Consider the following 25,777-nt stretch of genomic DNA (forward strand, 5'->3'; position numbering starts at 1 on the left):
TGTGACACTGGATCATCTGAGAACATTGTTCATGAAAGCCCCAATATCCCACATAGAAAAATTTTGACATCTTAGGGCGTCCTCTGTCCTAACTTTGCTGGCTGTCCTCCAAACTTGACTTAACCAATTCCAGACTGTATATACGTACAGGTGGTGCATGTATTGTTCTGGAAGGACATACTCGTATATCCTTGCAGTTTTAAGCAGCTGCACAAAATTCGTGCAGCTGCGGAAATGGGGAGCCAGCTGTTACCACAGTAAGAGTTCCTCTAGAGATGATCTATTACTGTCCCTGCCTTACCGATCATTGTGTACACAACGATCAATGAGCGCTATATGCATGGCTATGGGAGCCACCAGCGCCGTACCTCCCATGAGGCGACCTGAAGCGACCACTTCAGGCAGCGCTATGCCAGTGCCCCAGGGAGGGCGGCATTTCTGCTTACCTAAGCCAGTCCAGGACAAGTTGTCCTGGACTGGCGTAGCGTCACCGTCACCGAGCGAGGTGGATTGGGGAGGCCCTGTGGACGCAGCGCTGCTCCAGCGGCCTCCCATCACGCTCAGGCAGAGCGCAGGTCCTCTCCCTGCCTGCTAATGCTGCTCCACCCCACCCCCTCCTCTGGGGGGGGGGGGTAGGTTCACCCCTGGGAGCCACCATAATGCAGCTCTCTTCTGACCCGGCAGTCACGTGATCTGCTGGGGATCAAAGACTGTTAGGCCTAGTTCACAGCTGCATTTGGAATTCTGTTCGGGAAGTCCGCTTAGAGACCCCCTGAACGGAATATCGAACGCATGAAAAAGTGGTAAGCAATGAATGGGGACTTTAATGGGGACTGTGTGTTTTCCACGCGGTGTCCGCACAAATCACGCAGAGAGAAAAATACTTCATGAACTACTTTTCTCTCTTCATCACTCATGTGGACACCACAGGGAAAAGACACATGCCCCATTACAGTATATGGGGTCCATGTGCCTTCATTGCTCATCGCTTTTCAATGCGTTCGATATTCTATTCGGGGGGTCCCCAAGCAGACTCCCTGGATGGAATACCGAATGCAGATGTGAACCGAGCCTTAGACACATTTTCCATCCCAGTTGTTTATATTTTCCTGGATATATTTAAATAAATATCAAATAAAAAATAAGTTAAAAATAAAGCCCTATGTGTCACCAAAAAAAGATGCAGAAATTAGTCACATAACCCAAATGACAGAACTGTTACAGCCATCAACACTGCATATATGGGGGAAAAACAGAAAATGTTTCTGGCCCTGAATCAGGGAAAGTGGCCAGTACTGGGGCAGCACGGTGGCTCAGTGGTTAGTACTGCTGCCTTGCATCACTAGAGTCCTGGGTTTGAATCCTGCCAAGGACATCCTCAAGGAGTTTGTATGTTCTCCCATTGCTTGTGTGGATTTCCTCCTACACTCCTAGGACATACTGATAGGGGAAATGTACATTGTGGCCATATAAATATTGGCTCACAATCTCTATTTAAAAAAAAATTGTCAGTACTGAAGTGGTTAAAAACAGGTGTGTACCTTATCCCTTATTATCTTACGCTAGATTCCAGTGTTCGGTTTCCGTTATACAGCGGTCGCCCGCATAGCCTATAATGGGGTCCGCCAGGTTTCCGCCCAGGATCGGCTAATTGGCTTTTCTATCCGTGTATATTACATGGGGGACGGAATCCCAGAACAGTAGCGTGCATCGAAACTACAGATTTGTACAGTACCTAAAACTCACCACAAGGGACGCTGTGATCGTGCAGAATGAGCCAGAGCCAATCGCCTAACGGTTTCACGCCACATGGTCTCCGTGGAAACGGCAGCAACCTATCAGCGTGCGCAGTATTGTTATGGCAACCAGACTACGCGGCTGTAGCAGGACAGGCCGCAGCCTCGGTTATTAGTGCAGCCCGAGCTTCACTGCGCGGCGGCGGCGGCGGCGGCTCCTGGTGCTGTGAGGTCCGGCGGGAGAATGCTGAAGGCGAAGGTGCTGCTCGTGGGGCCTAGTGAGGTAAGGGGTGCCGCGCGCCTGCTGACGGCTCATGGGAGGTTGTAGTGTACATGGAGTATCTCTAGTTATAGCCCCCTCAGAGCTCTCACAGCAGTACTAGCCAGCCTGCCCTATACAGTACTGGGGACCCCATTTATGCAGCACAAGACATTCCCAAATATACCTAGGTGCCATTTACAGGTATAACTGGCCCTGAGCTTTTACCCTCTCCCCTCAGGCTACTCAACCACAGCTACCAATTTTCTGACACATCAAAATCCACATGGAATCTGCTTCAAAATCTGCATGTGTGACAAGTGAGTGTGCTGGAGATTTGGCACAGAAGGTTCCCCACGGGTTGTAAAAGATGAAATCTGCTGTAAAAACTGTCATGGTAAATGATTGCCGCCCCTGCGCTATTTTGGGGGACAACAATCCATGCCAAAATGGGGATACCCATGTGATGTTGGGAGTAGATGCCTTGTTCAGCTTTGACTAAGGCATCAGAAGGGTTAATTCCCAGAATCGGCGCAGGCACCCTAGTTCTCAGCAAATTTAAAGAGGACCTTTCACCGATTTGGGCACAGGCAGTTCTATATACTGCTGGAAAGCTGACAGTGCGCTGAATTCCGTGCACTGTCGGCTTTCCCGATCTGTGCCCCAGGTAAAGAGCTATCGGTCCCAATACTGTAGCTCTTTACAGTCAGAAGGGCATTCCTGACAATCAGTCAGGTACACCCTTCTGCCCAGCAGCGCCTATCGCGCTCGCTGTACAGTGTGAGCGGGGAGGAACGCCCCCTCCCTCTGCTCATAGTGTTCATCCATAGACGAGTATTATCAGGAGGGGATGGGGGAGTTCCTCCTCGCTCACACAGGTGAATGGTCCTCTTTAAAGACCCGCCACAGTAGTATGGCGGATGTCAGGAAGAGGTTAAATATATATTTTTTAAGCATACAATGCATTGGAATTTAGAAATATATATATACTAGAGTATAAGCCGAATTTTTCAGCACAGTGTTTGTGCTGAAAAAGCCCCCCCCCCCGGCTTATACTCGAGTCAGCAAAAAAAATTTATTTATTTTTTAGGGGGGAGGGGGGGTCTATGACCAGCCGCAATATCAATGCATAGAATCTCCCATAAAATAGTGGGGAAAAAAGAAGCTTTAAAAAAAAATTAAGTTCTAAATCCCTCCTTTCCCTAGAATTCATATAAAAGTAGAAAATGACTGTGAAACACATTAGGTATCACTGTGTCTGAAAGTGCCCGGTCTACTGAATATAGGGTATCTGCAGTGCTCCTATTCCGTCGGGAAGGGGTTAATAGGAGTACTGCAGATACCCTATACTCAGCCAGGCTGAATTCCAAGTGGGGGAAAAAAAACTCAGTCCTCAAGCTCAGGGAAGGGGCAGACAGACAACCAAAACACCCCCTCCCCTTCCCCAGCACCTACTGCACCCAAAAACTCCGACCATTTTAATTTTTGAAATTTTCCAGTAGCTGCTGCATTTCCCCCGTCGGCTTATACTCGAGTCAATAAGTTTTCCCAGTTTTTTGTGGTAAAATTAGGGGGGTCAGCTTATACTCGAGTATATACAATATATATAATAGAGATGCAAGGAAAGAAAAGCTTGGTGTGAAAGAAAAAAAACAAAACTGTTTAATCCTAAGGGCTCGTTCACAGGGGGCGGATTTTGACACCGAATCCACCTCCACAATAAAGGTCTATGTAGATCGTTAGCGTCCTTTTTTCCGTGAGCGTTTTATTCCCCTTCACGGAAAAAAGAAGCGAGCTGCCCTTTCTTCAGGTGGTTTCTGCGGCGTCCGCCTCGCGACAGCACCCTCTGGACTAAGCCAAATGAATGGGCAAGCGCGTTTTGGTCCTATTCTGACGTGGCTTCCTAGGTCAAAATCAGGACCATAATACACTGTCCCTAGCCCCGTGTGTACTAGACTTAATGCCTCACACAGTCACTGCAGAAAAAAAAGCATTTTTCACGGAAATTTTCTGCCTCTATCATATCTATATGAAAAACGCCATTTCTGTAGGTATAATTGACATGCTGCGATTTACAAAGACTCAAGCATTTTTTTGAAATGGCAGCATTTCTGCTGTGGATTTTTTTCTATAATGTATGAATGTGATTAGCTAGAATCAATGCTGAATCTGGTAGTACCGTATTTTCCGGACTATAAGCCGCACATAAAAACCTACGATTTCCTCAGAAATCGTAAGTGCGGCTTATAGTCCGGTGCGGCTTATATATGGATGGAAGCGGCGGCAAAGACTGCGTGCCGCTTCCATACATACATAAAAGGCACCGTAAGGGTGCATTCACACTACCGAACGCCGGCGTGTATCACAGCCGTACACGCTGGCGTTACAGCAGGGCTGCCGGACACTTCCTATTCATTTCTATGGGAGCCGGCGTGCGAGCGCTCCCTATAGAAATGAATGGAAAAAAGCAGTCCATTCATTTCTATGGGGAGCGCTCGCATGCCTGCTCCCATAGAAATGAATAGGAAGTGTCCGGCAGCCCTGCTGTGACACCGCCGTCCTGAAAGAGAACGTGAAACTTACCCAACGGTGCAGGGCGGGCGGTCGGGCATTCAGGCCTCCTCTGCCTCCGATGTTCCGTCCTTCTCCTCCGGCGCTCGCTGATAATGGCCGGGGCGCATGCGCATAATGCTTCTACTGCGCATGTGCCCTGGCCATTATCAGCTTGCGAGCGCCGGAGGAGGACGGAACATCGGAGGAAGAGGAGGCCTGAATGCCCGCCCACCCTGCACCGCTCGGTAAGTTTCACGTTCTCTTTCAGGACGGCGGTGTCACAGCAGGGCTGCTGGACACTTCCTATTCATTTCTATGGGAGCAGGCATGCGAGCGCTCCCCATAGAAATGAATGGACTGCTTTTTTCCATTCATTTCTATAGGGAGCGCTCGCATGCCGGCTCCCATAGAAATGAATAGGAAGTGTCCGGCAGCCCTGCTGTAACGGGGGGGGGGGGGGGGTGTAGTAGTTTAACCTAACGTTTACGGTTGGGCTCTATCAGCATGATTTTGCTGATAGAGCCCCTCCTCGCCTGCCGAGCGCTTCCAATAGAAGCGGCTGGCACGCGGGGGGTTAAGCGGCCGCTGGCAAAGTCTGCCTGCCGCCGCTTTCAATAAGATATAATGCGCACCGGACTGCAGCTTATAGTCCGGTGCGCCTTATATATGAACCGAGACGGACTATAAGGCGCTCATGGGCAATGCGGCTTATAGTCCAGTGCGCCTTATAGTCCGTAAAATATGGTAAATAGAAGGACTTCTGGTTGGTGGCAGTTTAGGAGCCTGTTAGGGTGCATTCACACAGAGTTTTGTGGCTCTGTTTTTGACACAATAACGCGAGTAAAGAATCAGAGCTGAAAAACAGAGTCCCATTGACCTTAGTGGGTTCAGTGTTCCATGCGGTACACATTGAAATCAATAGGAGGCTTTTTTTACCCATTGATTTCAATGTGTTCCGCATGGAAAACTGAACTCACTGAAGTCAATGGGACTCTGTTTTTCAGTGCTGATTCTTTACTCAAGTTGTTGTGGCAAAAACAGTGTGAATGTACCCTAACAGGCTTCATTCAAGGGGAGTTTCGTGGCAAACTGTATTTAGGAGGGCTGGGAGTGAGGCAAAAAAACCAAAACAATGCTCACCTACTTCTGGTCCTCTATTCCGGCCTCAAGTTTCCCGTTCCAATCCGTGCACTGGCTTGACTGAAAGTGAAGTGGCTCATTGCTGTCACTGGTACTCAACATGGGAACGCTGAGATAAGTGATTGGGTGCAACAATCACCTGAGCCGATTAAAGAGGACCTTTCACCATCTGGGGCACATGCGGTGTAATACACTGCTAGAAAGCCAATACTGCGCTGAATTCAGCGCAGTATCGTCTTTCCCGTTCTGTGCCCCCAGGTGAAGAGCTATCGTGCCGGTACCGGTACTCTTCAGAAGGGTGTTTTTGACAGTCAGTCAGGAACGCCCTTCTTCACAGCAACGTCTATAGTGCTGTATTGTGAGAGGGGGCGTTGCTTACCGCCCAGCGATAACGCTGAACGTTGAGGAACACCCCCCCCCCAGTACTCGTTTATGGATGAGCACTATCAGGAGGGGAGGGAGGCGTTCATCACCACTCTCACAGTACAGCACAGCAGATGTTGCTGTGAGGAAGGGCGTTCCTGACTGACTGTCAGAAACACCCTTCTGACAGTGAAGAGCTACAGTACCGGCACTGATAGCTCTTCACCAGGAGCACAGAACGTGAAAGCCGACTGAATTCAGCACACTGTCGGCTTTCTAGCGGTATATAAAACCACATGTGCTCCAGGAGGTGAAAGGTCCTCTTTAACTTCTGGCCTGGCATGGAATAGAACGGGGGAACTATTGCTGGAATAGAAGACCAGGGGTACGCAGTTATTGCTTCCTTTTTATTTTAGCCCACCTCGGCCCCCTTGGGTTTTGCTGTTTGCCTGGAAAACTTATTAAATCACAGACCCCCCCCCCCCCTCCCCTTTTAGATTGTTGCCTTTGCTTAGTTTCAATTGCTTTGTTTTTTTTCGTTTTTTTTCAGTGTGGAAAGACTACTTTGGCAAACTTTTTAGCTGATGCTACAGAAAATATTGGTGGAGAATACAGTCCAACCCAAGGTGTAAGGTAAGTTACGCGTCCACAGGACTCCTAAAATTTCTCCTAAATGCTGTATTATGTATGTATTATAAAGTAGAAATCTTTGCTTTCCAGTATTGTGCAGGTTGGGGTGAAAATTAATAGGCATACGACCAATGCACTGTTCATATCTACACTGGTTATTTCAGTTGTTCTGTTCCATCATAAGAGTAAAACGCCAAAAATAATGGATTCCTGCTATTAAGTATACCAGTGCCTGACTCATTGACTATAATGGGTTCATTTGGTTTCTGTAATGGTACTAGCATTTTTGCCAGGCAAAATAGCCCTAAATTCCACATTTGACTTTAAGGGTCCATTCACACGGAGGAAAATAGTGAGGAATTTGGTGTTTAAAGGGGTTGTTCCATAACAAGGATCCTATCTATACTGCTAGTTTATGTGGATATAAGACTTTTTCTAAATACATTGCTTTATCAAAACTGCTTTGTTTGGCCGCTATCTTAATTTATTCAGTTCATTGTTTACATGCGTATCTATGACCACAGGCTCCGGACCACGGGCTTATCTGCTCAGTCCCCAAGTGACGTAGCTGCCTGCTCTCAGGGGGGGAGGAAGGGGCTGAGTGCTGGGAGCAGCTCAGAGCTGTGTATGTCTCTGCCACAGACAAGCAACGGAGCTCCTCAGATAGGGGAGGGGGGAGGTGATAGCTCTGGGCTTTCTGAGCTCTTATCTCCTGCTCTTCCACTTATCAGTCGGTTTAATTGAATTTGGCTGAGATAGGGAGTCCGGTTCCTCTGTATGTATTACAAAGTGACTCCAGCTCTGCTACATCAGCCTCTACATCAGCTTCATACTGTGGTAATTCATTTACAACCAATCCCTCGTTACTGACTGCAAACATAGCAGATGGCAGAGCAAGTGAAACCCTGACCACCAATGTGCCGAGAAAACCAGGAAGTGAACAGAGACACAGCATGCAGGTTGGTGAACAAGCGTGATAGGAATACCCCTTTAATTTCAGCGCTGAAAAAAAAGCCTCCCATTGACTTCAATGGGTTCCTTTTTCTGCTAGCAGGAATTGTGGAAGCGTTTTTTTGTTGTAGATTTTGCTGTGGTTTTTTTGAGCCAAAGTCAGGAGTGGCTTGGAAAATGTGAAGGAAGTGCTTCAACTTTTCCCTTCTATTGAATCCACTCCTGACTTGGGGTTAAAAATCCACAAAAAAATCTGCAACTAAAAATGCTGTGTTTCCATCGCTTCTGTATTCATCTAAACACAAGTTTGAACCAGGCGTTAGTAATTATGCAAAAATAGTTCGGCTCACCATATAAAAGTTCTTTCCCCTCAGATATAGTCCTGGAAGCACGGCACACGGGAGGACCCAACCCGTTTGGATACAAGTACGAGAACAATAAAATGTAGCCAGCTGATCCAGATGTATGAAAAGTCCGCGATAAATAAAATATAACTTTTATTTTAAATAAAATAAAACAAGTTACATAGTAACTTTGGTGTCATATCTCTGTACAAAAAAGCTACGCGTTTCGGGACGCTAGTCCCTTCCTCATGGCTCAAACATGTAACACCAAACTGATCTTTTAAACCCATTACATCGAGATAACTCCACCTCCCGCCCAATCTATTAACCCTTACATTGTAAGCACACACAAACATTAGAATCAACAATGCATATATAACAACTCCGTATATATAACTCAATGTGTGTACAGTAAATATCCATTACAGGGCGATACATAACCATTTGGACGATTACACCACGGGATACGTCTACCCACAGAAAAAATCTTATAATACACCTAGATCTATTCTGAAAAAAGGAAGACGTACTCATGGCAGTTTTGATCGTCGAGTGTCTTTTAGTTCATCAGATGTGGGATCTAACACTTCCAATTCGACTTGTCATGACTCTAATCATTCAGATATGTCGGATTTTCAGGGTGATTCATCTACTCCGTATAAGGATAAAAGGAAACACCCCAATGTTCCTTATGGATCAAAACACGAAAGAGAAAATACAGACGTGCGGGACGCAAACATACAACAAAGAAATCGTTATTATACACGGGCCAACAGGTCTGTGAATCAGAACCAGGGGAGTTAAGATCTTCTGACAGTGCGGTTTTGAATTTGTCATCCTCACCTTTGTTGCCGGAGGAATCATCTGTACTGGCTAAAGGACTTAAATTTGTCCCCTCGCAGGATTTTGACATCTTTTCTACAATATTAGATGTCAATCGATTTATAAGGACTTTAACTGTCAAAAGACATTTTTACAGTGAGGACATTAGTAATAATTTACAGTCCAATACTATTGTAGATGTACAGGGTAATGTTGTGGATGATAATATATGTGATGTATTGGATAATGTGTCTCTTTCGTTTAAAGAACAGGTGTCTTTGATATATTTAAATGATCTTGAGAATGAGAGTGTTCCTTTCAATGACCACTCTATCCACAGGATAGGAGTTAATTATACCAATCCTGGTTTCTATCCCCTGAAGTCTCGAGCTTCGGTCTATGGCCTGTTTCAGCAGGCCGTGGAGGCGGACCTCGAGACTTTGGGGGATAAAGTTCATTATGGTAGTCATTCGGACAATCTTTCCAAACAAGAACAGCAGGTATTAAAAAGTTTAAAAAATCGGAAAGATATTGTGATTAAACAATCGGATAAAGATGGGAAGGTGGTAGTTATGGATAGTTTGGATTATTTGAGGGGATGTTTGGATATATTGGAGGATGACACTACTTACAAGCTACTTGATTGTGATCCAACGCATCAGGTATATAAAAAATTGGAATCTCTTGTGGGCAAAGGGGTTTCCCTGGGAATATTTTCTTCAGAGCAGGCAAAACATTTGATACCCAATCATCCTATCATGGCCATTTTTCATGGCCTCCCGAAAACACATAAGGGGCGTATACCACCACCATTACGCCCCATTGTGGCTGGTATTGGGAGTGTCAATGAAGCCTTGTGTGCTTGGCTGGACGATTTACTTAAACCTTTGGTTTGGCGGACACCCAGTTTTTTACGTGATTCAAAAGCAGTTTTGCAGGTTTTTGATAATTTTGAATGGAAGCCTAATTATGTATGGATCACGGCCGATGTTGAGCAGCTTTATTCGAGCATACCACACGACGTTGCTGTCGTAGCTTTAGAATATCATTTATCCAAATACAGTAAATTTTCTTTACAGTTATGTGAATATATTTTGGAAGTTACATTATTTTTACTCCAACACAATTTTTTTAGTTTTGATGGGAAATATTATTTACAGGTTAAGGGGGCTCCTATGGGGGCCCCCTTTTCTCCATCTATAGCAAATTTATTTTTAGCATGGTGGGAGGAAGATTTTGTTTTTTCGTTGAGGAATCCCTGCTTCAGCAACGTCGTGTGGTATGGTCGATATATAGATGATTTATTGTTTGTATGGGAGGGTGACACCAACTTGATTCCCGACTTTATGAGTTATTTAAATCATAATAGTTTGAATTTAAAATTCACCTATGCACAAAATGCCACTAAGATTTCCTTTTTAGATATTGACCTTTATTCAGACATTGAACGAGGTACAGTCATAACTAGCATCTATCGTAAACCCACATCAGGGAATAATGTGCTACTAGCTAGCAGTCTACATCCTAAGCACACTCTAAAGTCAGTTCCTCTTGGAGAATTATTACGCACGCGTCGAGCGTGTTCTGATGATACAGATTTTCAAAATCAAAAAACAATTACTCTTGGTAGACTGCGTGACCGTGGTTATCCTAATTGGAGCCTTGAAAGAGCTGGAAGAATAGTGGATAATAAAACGCGGACATCTCTGTTGAGAAACAATAGGGGCAGAAGCTCTATAGAATCGGATCGTAAGTTGGTTTTTTCAACTCCTTATTCGAGACAATTTAATCAGATAAAAACAATCATACTCAAAAATATGCCGATTCTTTTGCAGGATCCAATAACACGCATAATATTGAAAGAGGGAATTCAAATAGTAGCCAAGAGAGGGTCTTCCTTGGGTAGTCAACTGTCCCCCAGTTTATACTCTAGTAGAGATAAAAATAAGTCCACCTGGCTAAATTACAAAGGTTTTTTTAAGTGTGGTTTACCACGGTGTGCAGTTTGCCGGTATGTTAATAAGACTATTACATTCTGTAGTTCGGATAATATCCATGAATTTTCCATCTTATCTTTTCTAAATTGTAACACGGATCACGTGGTTTACGTAATAGAGTGTATTGAGTGTAAGTTAAAATATGTTGGGGGTACGATTAGGGCGGTCAAGGTGAGGATTGCAGAGCACATAGCGGGGAGTAGTAAAGAACATGACAACACTTCAGCTGTATCTCAACATTTTTTCTTTCAACATCAGGGCAATGTATCTAGTTTGAGGTTCTGTGCAATAGAACAAGTAAAAAAACCTCTTCGTGGAGGAGATTGGAGAAAAAAGGTTCTCCTTCGAGAAGCCTTTTGGATAAGGAAATTGAAGACTAGATGGCCGTCTGGTCTTAATTTAAGGTCTGATCTAGCTTATATTTATTGAATTCCTTATAAGTAGATAGAAACTTGTGGATTATGAGATAGAGAATTTCACTTACATATATATCTCTCTCTTTTTCAGTGGTGGAATGAGTGTATTTTTCCTGGGGGCTTGGTTATACCTTGGCTGTGCATTATCCTCCGATCATGTGACGTTTCCTAGTCACGTGACCGGGGAGGTCATGTGACCGGAGAAATAGGATACCATGGTTACCAGGTGTATCAGGAAGTCGGTCGCACTATAGGGAAACAACATGAGAGTGCGAGGATTATATACAGGTTCAACAGTATATTTCTTCGGGGAGGGTGAGTAGGACGGTTTCTAATCTTTTTCTTTTGCTTTTTTTCTTTAGTTTGTAGGATTTGTCTTGCAGTTTAGTATTTAAGATTGGTGCATGAGTAGTAGGGCCAGCAGACAGGTTTACATTCAAATTGAGAGTTTCATACATATGGTCCGCGGTAATTATATTGGTATATATATTATTGTTAATGGTTATGTATCGCCCTGTAATGGATATTTACTGTACACACATTGAGTTATATATACGGAGTTGTTATATATGCATTGTTGATTCTAATGTTTGTGTGCTTACAATGTAAGGGTTAATAGATTGGACGGGAGGTGGAGTTATCTCGATGTAATGGGTTTAAAAGATCAGTTTGGTGTTACATGTTTGAGCCATGAGGAAGGGACTAGCGTCCCGAAACGCGTAGCTTTTTTGTACAGAGATATGACACCAAAGTTACTATGTAACTTGTTTTATTTTATTTGAAATAAAAGTTATATTTTATTTATCGCGGACTTTTCATACGTCTGGATCAGCTGGCTACATTTTATTGTTCTCGTTAGTAATTATTATTTTCTTTGGAAAGTGAAGCTGTATCTCGTTGGTTCCTTTGAGCTAGAAATCTCCCTATGTATCTTGATATGAAGAAACTACACTTGCAAGGCCCCATACACACAGGCAAGTATAATCTATAAAATCCATACCAATTATAGCCCGGATTTCCTGGATTGAATTTGGTCTGAACACGGAAACTCCTTGTATCATATTGATCTGTAATGCTACGTGACCCTGCCTTCCCAAGGCCTTCTGCCCCATGCTATATACAGTACAAGTCTGTATAGCCATGGTGAAGCAGGGACCCTAAGCATCATATATGATATAGGGTCTCCAGACCGGATTAAGTTCAAGCAATGCAGGCGATATATGGTCTGGAATTTATAGACTACATTTCCTTGTGTGCTGGAGGCCTAAGGATATTCTTGTCATGTATTTTGTCCACCAAAATTCACATAAATAACAATATAAGTTAATGACAGATGCTTTATAATTTTATAGTTTCCGGACCTAACTTGCTGCCATTTCAGCGTCGCATAGAGCACTAAAAACGCAGCGTGGTCTATTCAGTATGTAGATCTGCTGTAAGCTGTTCTGTTGTGGATTACACGTCATATTTTTCTGATATGTATATCATGCCGTGTCTCCTCACCCTAAGTGTTACATTATATGTGCTCTCTAGTTAAAGGGGTTGGCCACTCAAACCAATATTGACAAACAAATATACAACAGAAAGATTTACAATTTCCCAATATACTTTCTGTATCTACTCCTCACAGTTTTCTAGATCTCGGCTTGCTGTCATTCATTCTGTTACTTCTAGAGGATAAAACTCTGACCATGGTCATGTGATTTACGGTCCATGGTCATGTGATGAGCACACAGGTGCCGCTCGTTATAGACACAGCACAATAATCAGACATTTGCCTGGTAATGAGCTGTGCACCTGTGTGCTCATCACATGACCATGGTCAGAGTTTTATCCTCTAGAAGTAACAGAATGAATGACAGCAAGCCGAGAGCTAGAAAACTGCGAGGAATTGATACAGAAAGTATATTGGAAAATTGGATGTTTCTATTGTACATTTTTTTTCTCAATATTGGTCTGAAAGTGGCCAACCCCTTTAATGAGTTTCTATACAATAAGTCTCTTATGTTTTTCCTGGATAATTTTTGTTTGTGCTATATTTAAGTACTACGTTTTTTTTCTCTTAACCCCTTAGCGACCCTTGACGTAACTGTACGTCATGGGTCGCATGGGGATGTATGGAGCGAGCTCACACGCTGAGCTCGCTCCATACAGGGCAGATGCCGGCTGTATCATGCAGCCAGGACCTGCCAATAACAGCAGCGGTCGGTGCCCGAGCCGATCGCTGCTGTTAACCCTTTACACACTGCGGTCAAACGTGACCGCAGTGTGTAAACGGCGCCGGCGGCACGGGCTCCGCCATGTTTTGCCGATCGCCGCCCTCCTGAACGTCACATGAGGGCGGTGATCGGTTGCTATGACAGCCGGAAGCCTATTGAAGGCTTCCAGGCTTGTCTCTGCACTAGATCTAATAGACGATGCCAGAGGCTGGGAAGTGCTGGGATTCTGCTATTCACTGCAATACTGTAGTATTGCAGTGAATAGTATGAGCGATCAGACCCCCTAGGTTTCAAGGTACCTAAGGGGTCTGATCATAAATGTAACAGAAGAAAAAAAAAGTTTTTAAAAGTATTAAAAAAATAAAAAAATATAAAAGTTCAAATCACCCCCCTTTCCCTAGATTAGCTATAAAAGTAAATAAAGAACATTAAACATAAACATATTAGGTATCCCTGCGCTCCAAAATGCCCGAACTATTAGAATATTAAAACATTTATCCCGTACTGCGAACGGCGTAGCGGCAAAAAAAATAAAAACAGCCAAAAAGCGTTTTTTTCAACACTTTGCCTCCTATAAAAAATTGAATAAAAAGTGATCAAACCATCAGATCTTTCCCCAAATGGTATCAATAGAAACGTCATCTTGTCCCGCATAAAAAGACACCACAACCAGCTCCATACATGGAAATATGAAGAAGTTACAGGTGTTAGAACATGATGACACAATTTTTTTTTTCTATTTTGCAAAGTTTATCATTTTTTTAAAAGTATCAAAACATTTCAAATACTATATAAATTTGGTATCACCGCGTTCGTACTGACACGTAGAACACAGGTAACATGTCATTTGTACCAAACAGTGAACGCTGTAAAAATTAAACCCATAAGAAAATGGCGCATATGCATTTTTTCTCCAATTGCACCTCATTCTGATTTTTTTTCCAGCTTCCCAGTACATTGCACAGCATATTGAATGGTGCCATTACAAAGTACAATTTGTCCCGCAAACAATAAGCCATCATGTGACTCATGTGAACTGAAAAATGAAAAAGTTATGGCTCTTGAAATGTGAGGAGGGAAAAACGAAAATGCGAAACCAAAAAATGGCCTGGTCCTTAAGGGGTTAAATAATAAAGTAGAGCAGACCACTTCTACCGTCAATAACAATGCATGTCTATTATCTTGTCTGTTTTATTGTCTGTGTTTTATAGTCTGCATATGTTCAGCATTCTCCCAGGGCACATAGCAGAGCTTAGACTTATATAATACATACTTGTATATTCTATAGACACATTGTTATAGTGTTCCACAGATGTGTGGTTTAATAAACCCCATTGTATGTTCTACTGTCTGTAAGATAATGGACTTTTTACTAGAAGAATGATCTTCAAATGTTGTTTTTTTGCTCAGTGTTGTCTTTGATATATGTCCAGTACAGAATGTACAGATTTTTTTTTTCTCTTATTTTATACAGGATACTAGAGTTTGAATGTCCAAACGTAAATGGAAACAAAGGACCTGGATGTGAAGTTGAACTTTGGGACTGTGGAGGAGATCACAAGTAAATGTCTACCCGTACTGTTTTATGAGTGCGAAAGAGTCACTGAATCTTACTAAAAGTCTAAAACAGATGCAACATTCTCATACACAATCCTGAAGAAGGGCACACAGCATTTATCTTCTCCTCTATCTAGAAGTCAAGAGGCAATACTAACTTTACTTTGCTTAAAGGGACTCTACAATTAATATCACATTTTTTGTGGATCACACATAGGAATAGCCTTAAGAAAGGCTATTCTTCTTCTACCTTTAGATGTCTTCTCCGTGCTGTCATTCGGTTGAACTCCCGCTTTTTGTCGGTATGCAAATGAGTTCTCTCGCAGCGCTGGGGCCGGGCCCGAGCACTCAAATGGTACTGGGGACGTCCCCAATGCTGCGAGAAAACTCTCTCCAGCGCCACTTCCATCTTCTTCAGGAACGTCCTCTTCAAGCGTCTTCTTCCGGCGCCAGGGATCAAACTTCTAGGCCTCGGGCAGAGCCGACTGTGCATGCTTACAGGCCACAAGAAAATGGCCACTTACTTTCTACATTTTTCTTTTCTGCTAGTAGATAAAAGAACCCATTGAAGTCAATGGGAGGCTTTTTTTTCAGCACTGAAATTCCACACGAATTCCTCACCATTTTCCTCCGTGTGAATGGACTCTTAGCACAATTCATTTCCGCTTCAGTTTTTGCCACAGCGCTTTTTTTTTTTTGTTATACTGCATATACAGCCTCTACTTCAACTTTGTTCGAAGTAGAGGCTGTCTATTTGGAGCAACCCCTTTAAAGAGGGTGTACTTTGAAAACCTTAGTATAGGTTAACATTAAATTAGTCAAGGCCCCACTCCCACAGTCAGCTGATCGATGAGGACACAGCACTATAACCTCCTTCTTGTTCACTTGAATGAGACTAAAAGTAAGGAGCTATGCATGGTAAACTGGTAAAGGGATGCCAAAAGTCCAACTTGCACTGATCTGATATGGATAACCTATCTTGAGGGTAGGTCATCAATATTAAAGACTGTGAGAGTTCTGTTATATTATGTGATTCAGACCTGCTAAGTGATGTTTTTGGGTACACACCGCTGGGCTAGTCTTTTACTTTTTTAAGTGTTTATCAGCAACATGGTGCTGTTTGTTTGTAACGTTCACCAGATTTGCTTCTTACCATTTTGTCTCCTTTTTTGTCAGATTTGAAAGTTGCTGGCCAGCTTTAATGAAAGATTCCCACGGAGTTATTATTGTATTTAATTCAGACATTCCAAGTCACTTAAAAGAGATTGAAATCTGGCACAATAACTTTATCCAGCAGCAACGATTACAGGACAACCAGTGCCTCCTGATAGCACATCTCAAGCCTGGATCAGGGGATCAAGCTGACAAACCAGAGCTATGTAAGTGTCCTATAAAAGTCTTGTAATGGTTGCAGTGTATATTAAGCCATGACTGAGAATATTGAAACACTTAAAGGGATTCTACCATTTAAACACTTTTTTTTTTCTCGTTCACATGTTGGAATAGCCTTAAGAAAGGCTATTCATCTCCTACCTTTATAAGTCGTCTCCGGCCTGCCGTTTGGTGAAGAATCCGGTTTTTGTTGGTATGCAAATGAGTTCTCTCGCAGCACTGGGGGTGGGCCTCAGCGCTCAGACAGCACTGGGGGTGTCCCCAATGCTGCAAGAGAACTCTCCAGCGCCGCCTCCACCTTCTTCTGGAACAGGGTCTTCACCGAGTCTTTTTCCGGCGGTATCTTCTAACTTCTAGGTCTTGGGCCTAGGGCAAGCCAACTGTGCATGTTCGCAGCTACAAGAAAAATGACCGCTTAAACAGTATTAGAACCGGCCATTTTCTCGTGGCCGGTCGGCATGTGCAGTTGGCTTGCCCGAGGCCTAGAAGTTAGAAGACACCGCCGGAAGAAGATGCGTTGAAGACCTCGTTCCATAAGAAGATGGAGGCCGTGCTGGAGAGTTCTGTGGTAGCATTGGGGACGCCCCAGTGCTGTTTGAGCGCTGAGGCCCACCCCCAGTGCTGCAAGAGAACTCATTTTGCATACCAACAAAAACCGGATTTTTCACCGAACGCCGGGCTGGAGACGACTTATAAAGGTAGGAGACAAATAGCCTTTCTTAAGGCTATTCCGACATGTGAACGAGAAAAAAAAGTGTTTAAATGGTAGAATCCCTTTAAACTCTTTTCCATAGCACCTATCTTTATGAGCCAGAACAGAGTGACCCAATATAAAAGTGATTCCTCTTATTTCTCAGACTCGGTCCTTTATGCAATACATGATGACTATTCATTTGGCTACAAATGTATGGTCAGGTTCCGCTTTGTCTGGCAATAACAACTGATCACCAAAACCACCACCGTTTGATTTATAGCTTTGCTTTTTCTACCCTTAGAAACCGTTATGGAGACAGTCCTAGCAGTGTATACACAGTCATATGTGGATATTTGTCAATCAGAACCACATCCAGGACTCCAAGACTGTTTCTAAGTATAAAAAAGCAAACATATATATGATAAGTTATATGGAATCTTTTCCCACAAACCTATACATATGCTTATAAGCATATCCAGAAAAAAGCTAATGTATCAGCAATGGTGGAACCACCAAGAAGCAGAAAAAAAGCTATTCACACAAATCCTGACTGTGACGGTACTTATAGTTCATTAGGGACTGTTCTGGTTACAGACAACGTTCAAGGTTTAGGTAGAGTAAGAGATCAGACAAGGAAATAGAATTAGTCTGTGTGTTGTACAGGGTGATGATTGCTAATATAAAAAGTATAAAGGCCTATTACTGTTAATGGCTAGGTTCACATCTGCACATGGGTCTCGCCCTGTTAGATTCGAACGACGGACAGCCAAATTGTTAAAACATCGGTTATCTGTAGAACCCATAGACTAATATGGGGTTTGTCAGTTTTTTTTTTTTATCTTGAAAATGGCAGAGATAAAAGTCCTTTTTGCAAGTTTTTTCTCTCCACCAATTTTCTGTGGTTTCCAACGGAAACTTCGGTGCAGAGGTGAACCTAGCCTTACAAATGTCTTAAGTTTAGTGTTGTTGTAATGCCAAATGTCCATAAACTAACATGACTGTTGTTTTCTACCATTAGATGGCAGTATAACATTAGAAAGTTTAGAGACATTTCGTAACTTTATGGCTGTAGAACTGGCATATCAGGATCTACTAAAAATTAGCTATTTGTACTTCTCATGTGAACAATCTATGAAATAGGTATATAGAAAACCGTGCAATATTTGATGATGGAATGACTTCTCTTATTCTAACTATAGTGTCTAATTACTAGGGGGTATTCACAGTACTGTAAGTAGTGGCCATTGCTATCATCCATTACAAAATTTTGACAATAGACACTAAGAAATCTGTCATAAATCTGTTAAAAATCTCATTGATTTCAATGGGATTTGATCTGTTGTCTTTGTGTCCATTTTCACAAACAACAAAATTTTGCACCTCCAGTAGCCAGAGCAATTTTGACAGTTTTGAGATGGATAAATGAAAGCTAAATTGCAACATTAACAAAGCATCCAACCCCCCATACCTATATATTTTCTTAACGTAGACACCTGCAGCATTGTCTCAGTGCCACTTGGTACTGTATACGAACAGGCACCTTCATGCAATTTTGATTTAAAGTGAATGTTTTATGAAAAATGTAAGTAAATTTATATTGGCTGTTAAAAGTGGAAACCAAACAATATAAATTAAATGCACCAAACCTCCTAAAAATAAGAATTCAACATGTGCAGAATTCATTCATATCACTATGGCCTACACCCGCATGCATGTGTCTTCAGAAAATCGCTAGAACTGGAGGGAACAAAAATCTGCTTTGAAGCTGGAAATGCTAAAAAAAAAAGTATCATCCTATAAAATGTAGGGATTACACACTGTGAAAAGCAAGTGAATCCCTAAACCCTATTTTTTTTTTTTTTTTTTTTTTTGAAAGTAGACAACCCAAAGATTACATATATCTCAATGGGTCATCAATAGCCACATCCACCTTCATGCAATTTTGTGACAAACGCAAAACATTTTTTGAAAAAAATGCACTAAAACACGTATTTGCACCTAAAACTCATGTTCAATCTGATTCATATACAAAATACATTTAAAATGATAGCTTATGGTGTATACAATTTGTATATATACTATATGTACCGCAAACATCAACTACAACAAGAGCTCGGACTCCCAAAAACCCTAATACGGAAGACAAGCAGGATTTTGCTGTTATTCACTAATATGTTAAAAAGCTATACTGCACCTACCAAACTGTGACTGTGATACCAAAATCTAACTTTTTTGAGATTGCACAGCATACCGTATATAAAAACATATCTTAACGTTTCATATATACAACCACCTTCATGCAATGTTGCGGCAAACAGAGATTGCTAGCAAAAATTGCACAAAAATTCAAATTTGCCACTAACGTGTGACTCAAGCAATCCTTTTCTGCAAACACATTGTACTTTCTGAAAAACTGCAATATGAGAGGAGTTCATACATACCACACATGTATATATTTACAGGGGCAGGTGTTAAAGAAAAGCCAAAATCACAGAAATGTGCCATCCCATTTTGTGAATGCAAATAAAATAGGACTTTACATAAAAATATTATTTTCCATCCCCCTATAAAAATGTTAGCAATCCATACATTCATCTCTAGTGATAATCGTTATTACTATTATTTTAGCATGTAACTGATATCGCTAGAGGAGTATTTTGCTCTAGAAAGCTCAGGTATAGACAGGACAGGGATTGGGTGAAATGTAAACTTTATTCATGACTTTTATGTGTTGTGTCGGTGTTTGGTGCGACTTTTTTTTGGCGCTGCGACCTGGACAATGGTAAACGTCTGGGTTACAGTGCCAATAAACTTCCTGGTTATGTTCAAGGGGTATAACATAAGAAAATCCCACTAGTAAAGCTCAGGGGGGAATTATATTATACCTGTATGTGACAATCAGACAGCAAAAGTACAGTATGTTCTTTGATTGACAGGAGGGGGGAAATAGGGACTGAATCCCTTCTTCCCCCTCCTGGGGTCACATAAAGGTTGTGCAGAGATCATAGAAAATGCTTCTCTGTCTGTGTCTCTGTGCAAGCTGCAGCTGCTCCTCCTCCCCCCTTCCTGTTTCACTAATGCTTCCCGAGACAGGAGGAGGGGGGGGGGGGAGACACTTTAAAGTCCTGTAGCTCAGGACTCGTTTGGCATATAAAGATAATTTTAGATTCATTTTAAAGATGAGAATCTCATCTTTAAAATAGCTCCAAGATCTTCATAATAGCCCTTACAGATTTTTAGTGAATTGCTGTTAAAAACGCTGTCGGGAATTTAGATCTTCAATGAGATCTAAATCCCCAATAGCCTTTTCAACAGTGAATCACTTTGGCACAGTAAGGGATAACGTGAAGAACTTGGTATCATTTTAAAGATGAGATTATCATCTTTAAAATGAATCTAAAATTATCTTCATAGGCCAAACGAGTCCTGAGATATGGGCATTAGAAGTAAGGACGTAGCAGCTACGTCCTCGGCTAGACAAGTGACACCCTGGGAGGACGTAGAGCTACGTGATTGGCAGTGAAAGGGTTAAACCATCTGGGGCACATGGGGGTTAATACACGGCTAGAAAGCCGACAGTGTACTGAATTCAGCGCACTATCAGCTTTCCCATTCTGTGCCTCCAGTGAAGAGCTGTCAGTGCCGATACCGTAGCTCTTCACCATCAGAAGGGCGTTTCTGTCAGGAACACTCTTCCTCACGGTAGCACCTATAGCGCTATACTGTGAGAGCGGAATTCTGGGGGAGCGTTCCTCACCGCTCAGTGTCATGGCTGGACGGTAAGAAACACCCCCTCTCGCAGTACAGCTCAATAGGCGCTACTGTGAGGAAGAGCCTTCCTAACTGACTGTCTGAAACGCCCTTTTGACAGTGAAGAGCTACAATACCAGCACCGATAGCTCTTCACCGGGGGGCACTGAACAGGAAAGCCGATGCACTGTTGGCTTTCTAGCAGTGTATTAAGCCGCATGTGCCCCAAATGGTAAAAGGTCCTCTTTAAAGAGACAAATAACATTAGAATTGAAAAACCCCTGTCCCGTTAACCGCAGAGGCTGCTTTCTTCAGAGCATTATGTCATTATGCCTGCTTTATACTAAACATAGAAGTGTAAACTGAATTACCATATAAGAGTAGAGAGAACCACTATTTAGGTGTGTGAAGTCTTATTAAGCCATGAGCGCTCCATTGTGCAAAGGAACATGGGAAGAATATGCAAATCTGTCTTCCATGATGTAATTAGGATGTCAGTGCCTCAACTGTGCACACCAATAGAGGGCGCTCACTGAGAATGTGCAAATCTATCTTCCATGATGTGATTAGGAAGACAGAGTCTCAGTCAAGCAAACCAATAGAGGGCGTTCCCTTTAACATCATGCCGACCTTCTCAGAGGCCTTTGTTTGTAATGATGTTGGGATTTTACCATGTACAGTCTCTCAGCCAAGAATACCTGTTTCGATGTTCTTGCATCTCATCAGCTTGGCGCAGAGAGGACTGACCTGGTAGAAGTGAGAGGCTTAGACAAGGATGAGGGGATCATAATTGCAAACAAAGGCCTCTGAGAAGGTCGGTGTGATGTTAAAGAGAGCGCCCTCTATAGGTTTTGCTTGACTGAGACTCTGTCTTCCTAAGTACATCATGGAAGATAGACTTGCACATTCTCAGTCATCGCCCTCTATTGGTGTGCATTCTTGAGGCACTGGCTTCCTAATTACATCATGGAAGTCAGATTTGCATATTCTTCCCATATAAGAGTAAGGTATCTTGGACAGGCGGATTTTTCTTGCTGAGTGTCCAGAAAACCACAGCAAAATCTGCATGCATTACAATGGGCGGAATCCATGGGGCACCCATCTGTAACTGAATGGAATGCACAGAATCTGCAGCTATCCTGTAGTGTGTTAGCTTTATGACACAAGCATTGTGACCTTTCCCTCTAGGAACACACACGCTGACCTATGCTTGGATGGAGTGTAAGTAAAAGGCACTTGACAATCATCAGAATTCTCCATGTCTGGGTAACTTAAAGAGGACCCGTTCTGAGAAAAATGATGCCTCTCCCACCTCTTTATCTTAATTCTAGCCCGAGATATGATATAAAATGTAAAGCCATACCAGGCCAAAATTTGCGCTTTTTCAAAACTTTAGAAGTCTGTAAAAAATTAATGGATAAAGAAAAAGATTCTAAACTTTTTATTTGTAATTAACTTAGGTTGTACTTCATAAAAAATAAAAAAAAATCTAAAGACATCAAGTAAAAAAAATCTTCATATTTGGATCACTTGATATGGAATTACCCAATCAGCGCCAAAATAAAAACTCTGTGTGCACTGACCCTTTTAGGGCAGACAATTGAAAGTCTGTAGTAACTTTTAATCTTTTCATCTTTGCCCATCCTTACAGGAAGAGTCTCATTTTTTTCTGTTTTCCTTTACAGCCTCAGAGTTGGCCAAACTAACATTGGTACATTCCAACCTAGAAGAAGATCCTGAGGACCTAAGAATGGAATTTGTAAAATATCTCCGAGGTGTCATCAGCTCATTGTCAGAGAGCAGGGACCGGGAAGAAATGTCTATTATCACATAACCGTACACACATTACACTACATTAGGACGCAAGACTCTCACGTCTGTTTCTGATGAGTTTCCTTATTCCATAAGAAAAAGACAGGGATCTTCAGTAAACACAACAATGGAAATTCCATGTTTCTTCTAAGCTATAACATTCTATTGCTGGAAATATTACGACGTTTTATATTACACAAGAGCATATTTATTACTGTGTCTCTTTTGACCTTTAGGAAATCATTTTGTGTGTAAAAAGTTAATATATAAAAGAATAGATAAAATTGATATAACCTTCATCCGCTCTTTATTTCCCATTGTCTGTACACGATCGGCATAGCCATATTCTGTATCATAACTTAGTTCTTTTTTTTTTTGTATTGATTACCTATGCTCAGGATCGGTCATTGATAAGAGATCAGTATGGGTGTAACACCCAGGACACTCACTGATCAGTTGTGTGAAGTGGCTGTGGCACTTGTGTGGCTGCCATAACTTTTTCACTGTTTACTTTACATGTCTTCTGTTTAATAGCAGCCCTGCAATGTAGTTACAGCTTTGTCCCTTTCATTTCTCTGGGATGAGACTGCAGTTATGCTGCATGGCCACTATGAAACAGAGTGTGTGTGTGATATAAACTGTGAAGGGGTCATTGGATTCGCAGAAGCACCCACCACAACCCCTTTAAACAGCTGATCTGCAGGGTACTAGTGTGTTAGACCACCATTTGGTCTCTTATGATGATCTATCCTGAGGATAAGCCATCAGTAAAAAAAAAAAAAAAACCTTGAATGTGTATACTGGGTCATGTAATATATACCTGGCATAGTCCTCTAACCTAGACAAAAAAATCTCTTTCCTCTAGTCCTTTAAAATAAAGAAAAATATTTTTGTATTGTTGAAATCGCGTGTTTCTTTACCTATTTTCAGTATATACTATGTACTTCTGCATCACATTCCTCACTGGCAGAAAGAGGGGGTACTCAATGAAGACCTGTGCTTCTTTGGCGAATTGTTTTGTTTAGAAAATGGATCATGAAATGCCACATTAGGCTGAGTCCCCACGTTGCTGAAACGCAGCTTTTTGTTGCAGATTTTGCTGCATTTTTTTAAGCCAAGGTCAAGAATGGCTACAAAAGCAATGGGAAATATTTGGGATTTCTTATACTTCTACCTTCTACTCAATCCACTCTTGGCTTTGGCTCTAAAAAATGCAGCACAATGCAGCAAAAAAAAAAAAAGCTGTGTTTCTTCAATGTGGGGCCTGAGTCTAAGACAAATTTGTTACTAGGACCTATATTTAAGCTAGAGAGGAAAGCATGCCTATACTTTATTTCTGCCGCAGGACTTGTAGTTGAGTGTCACCACGGATCGCCTCTTATCTTTGGGTGTCCCAGCTGTGGGCCGCCGTCTGATAAGATTTGTTTGTAGATTACTTCTACCATAGTGGGCATCCCCTTTAAACTGTCATATACAGTATATATGACTATTATGAGTTGAGCAACTCATCTTGCTGATGGTTACAAAAGTACTCCGATGACTCTGCAGCAGTAGGCCTCATCACTGATGGTGACGACAGGGAATACAGAGACTTAAACCGGGATTTTGTGGAATGGTGCCAGCAGAACCACATCAGGATTAATGCCGGGAAGATCAAGGAGATGGTGGTGGACTTTAGTAAGCGGAGAAGTGCCCCGAATCTGGTGGCCATCCAAGGGGACATGCATTGAGGTAGTCAAGACCTATAAGTACCTTGGTGTGCTTCTCAATAATAAACTGGACTGGGCTGGTCACCTGAATGCGCTGCAGAGAAAGGGTCACGTCAGGCTCTACCTGCTCAGGAGGCTGAGGGCCTTTGGAGTCCAGGGGCCATTTCTTAGGGCCTTTTTCAACTCTGTGGTAGCATCAGCCATCTTCTTCAGAGTGTCCTGCTAGGGGAATAGTATACCAGCCAGGGACAGAAATAGACTTGACAGGCTGGTTAGAAGTCCCAGCTCTGTACTCTAGACCCAGTACAGGTGGTGGGTGATAGAAGGATACTGTCTGAGGTGAGCTCCATGCTGGAGAACAACTCCCATCCCATGCATGAGATCATGATAGCACTGGGCAGTACTGTCAGCGACCGACTGCTTCATCCCATGTGTGAGAAGGTGCATTACACTATGTAACAGGGTTTTTGTCCTTGTTCATCAAATGTTATTTCCTAACGGTGCATAGGTTGGCATTACAGAAAATACAAATTATTATTAATCAATTATGTTTTGATGACCAGGGCATCGAAAACAATAAAAATGATATTAGTAAAAATAACGACTTTACTGAGCTGTCTAGCTTCATATACAATAACAAAATGTCATAGAAAAATAACGTCATTATACAGTACTGTAAGAGTTGAGATATTAAACTTAAGTGTGTTTGCTTTCTAGATTTACGATTATACTGTAAGTCACTTTCTCGAACAAGTCCCCAAATGTAATCTCCCATCATAATTTCACTGGTCTGCAACTTGAACACTTTCGTCCAGAAAGTTCCAGTGCTTCAGTCTAGATGTCAGTAGCTCAGCATTGGACTACGTTGAGATCCTTTTGATTGGGGTAGTATCTCTCCATTTCTTCCCTACTGACAGTATAGACTGGATCAGTTACATCTTCTCGTTCAAAATCTGATGTGCCACTTTCTTCTGATGATGGCTGATTTCTATCAGGAGGTGCAGGTATGGGGAGCTGAGTGCAGTGTGGTACTGGAGCAATTGATGATGGGATATCTGGATACGCCACTGGAGGACGATTCTTGCCACTTCAACCTTTGGAAGAATTGACTAAGCAAAAGTAGCAGTTGGTTGAGTGGTCAGTAGGCTCTCGCCAAATTCTTGGAGTAACAAACTTCATGGCTCTTCCTCCCCCTCGGAACCATCCCTCAAGTGTTCTTTTGCCGTTTGCACAACTGTAGTGAGGTGCCCAGGGTTTGTCCTGGTCCCCAATCTGTACTCTGAAGTGTACCTTATAGGCTTCACACATCCTGACCGATGTTCTCATTGAATATTTCTTGGCTTGCGTCTTGATGAATTCGTCACATATGTAGCAAAACGAATCAGCAGAATGCTCACAGCCTCTTGATGCCATCTTTGCATCTAACTACACAC

The 25,777-nt window shown here is 42.4% G+C and overlaps 1 protein-coding gene across 1 annotated transcript; it reads left to right on the plus strand.

Moving 5' to 3' along the window:
* Positions 1-1,794: 1,794 nt before the first annotated feature.
* Positions 1,795-23,452, plus strand: IFT22 (intraflagellar transport 22). Its single transcript, XM_075262656.1, has 5 exons — positions 1,795-2,019; positions 6,602-6,684; positions 14,905-14,991; positions 16,164-16,366; positions 22,509-23,452. The coding sequence occupies exons 1-5, from the start codon at positions 1,981-1,983 to the stop codon at positions 22,655-22,657; spliced, it is 561 nt and encodes a 186-aa protein (XP_075118757.1). The 5' UTR covers positions 1,795-1,980; the 3' UTR covers positions 22,658-23,452.
* Positions 23,453-25,777: the final 2,325 nt, after the last annotated feature.

Source organism: Leptodactylus fuscus, chromosome 2, assembly GCF_031893055.1.
Source record: "Leptodactylus fuscus isolate aLepFus1 chromosome 2, aLepFus1.hap2, whole genome shotgun sequence".
Lineage (NCBI taxonomy): Eukaryota > Metazoa > Chordata > Amphibia > Anura > Leptodactylidae > Leptodactylus > Leptodactylus fuscus.

Coding starts and splice junctions, on each gene's coding strand:
- IFT22 (XM_075262656.1), top strand. CDS start 1,981: ATGCTGAAGGCGAAGGTGCTGCTCGTGGGGCCTAGTGAG. Junction 2,020..6,601: donor TGCTCGTGGGGCCTAGTGAG/GTAAGGGGTGCC, acceptor GTTTTTTTTCAG/TGTGGAAAGACTACTTTGGC. Junction 6,685..14,904: donor AGTCCAACCCAAGGTGTAAG/GTAAGTTACGCG, acceptor TATTTTATACAG/GATACTAGAGTTTGAATGTC.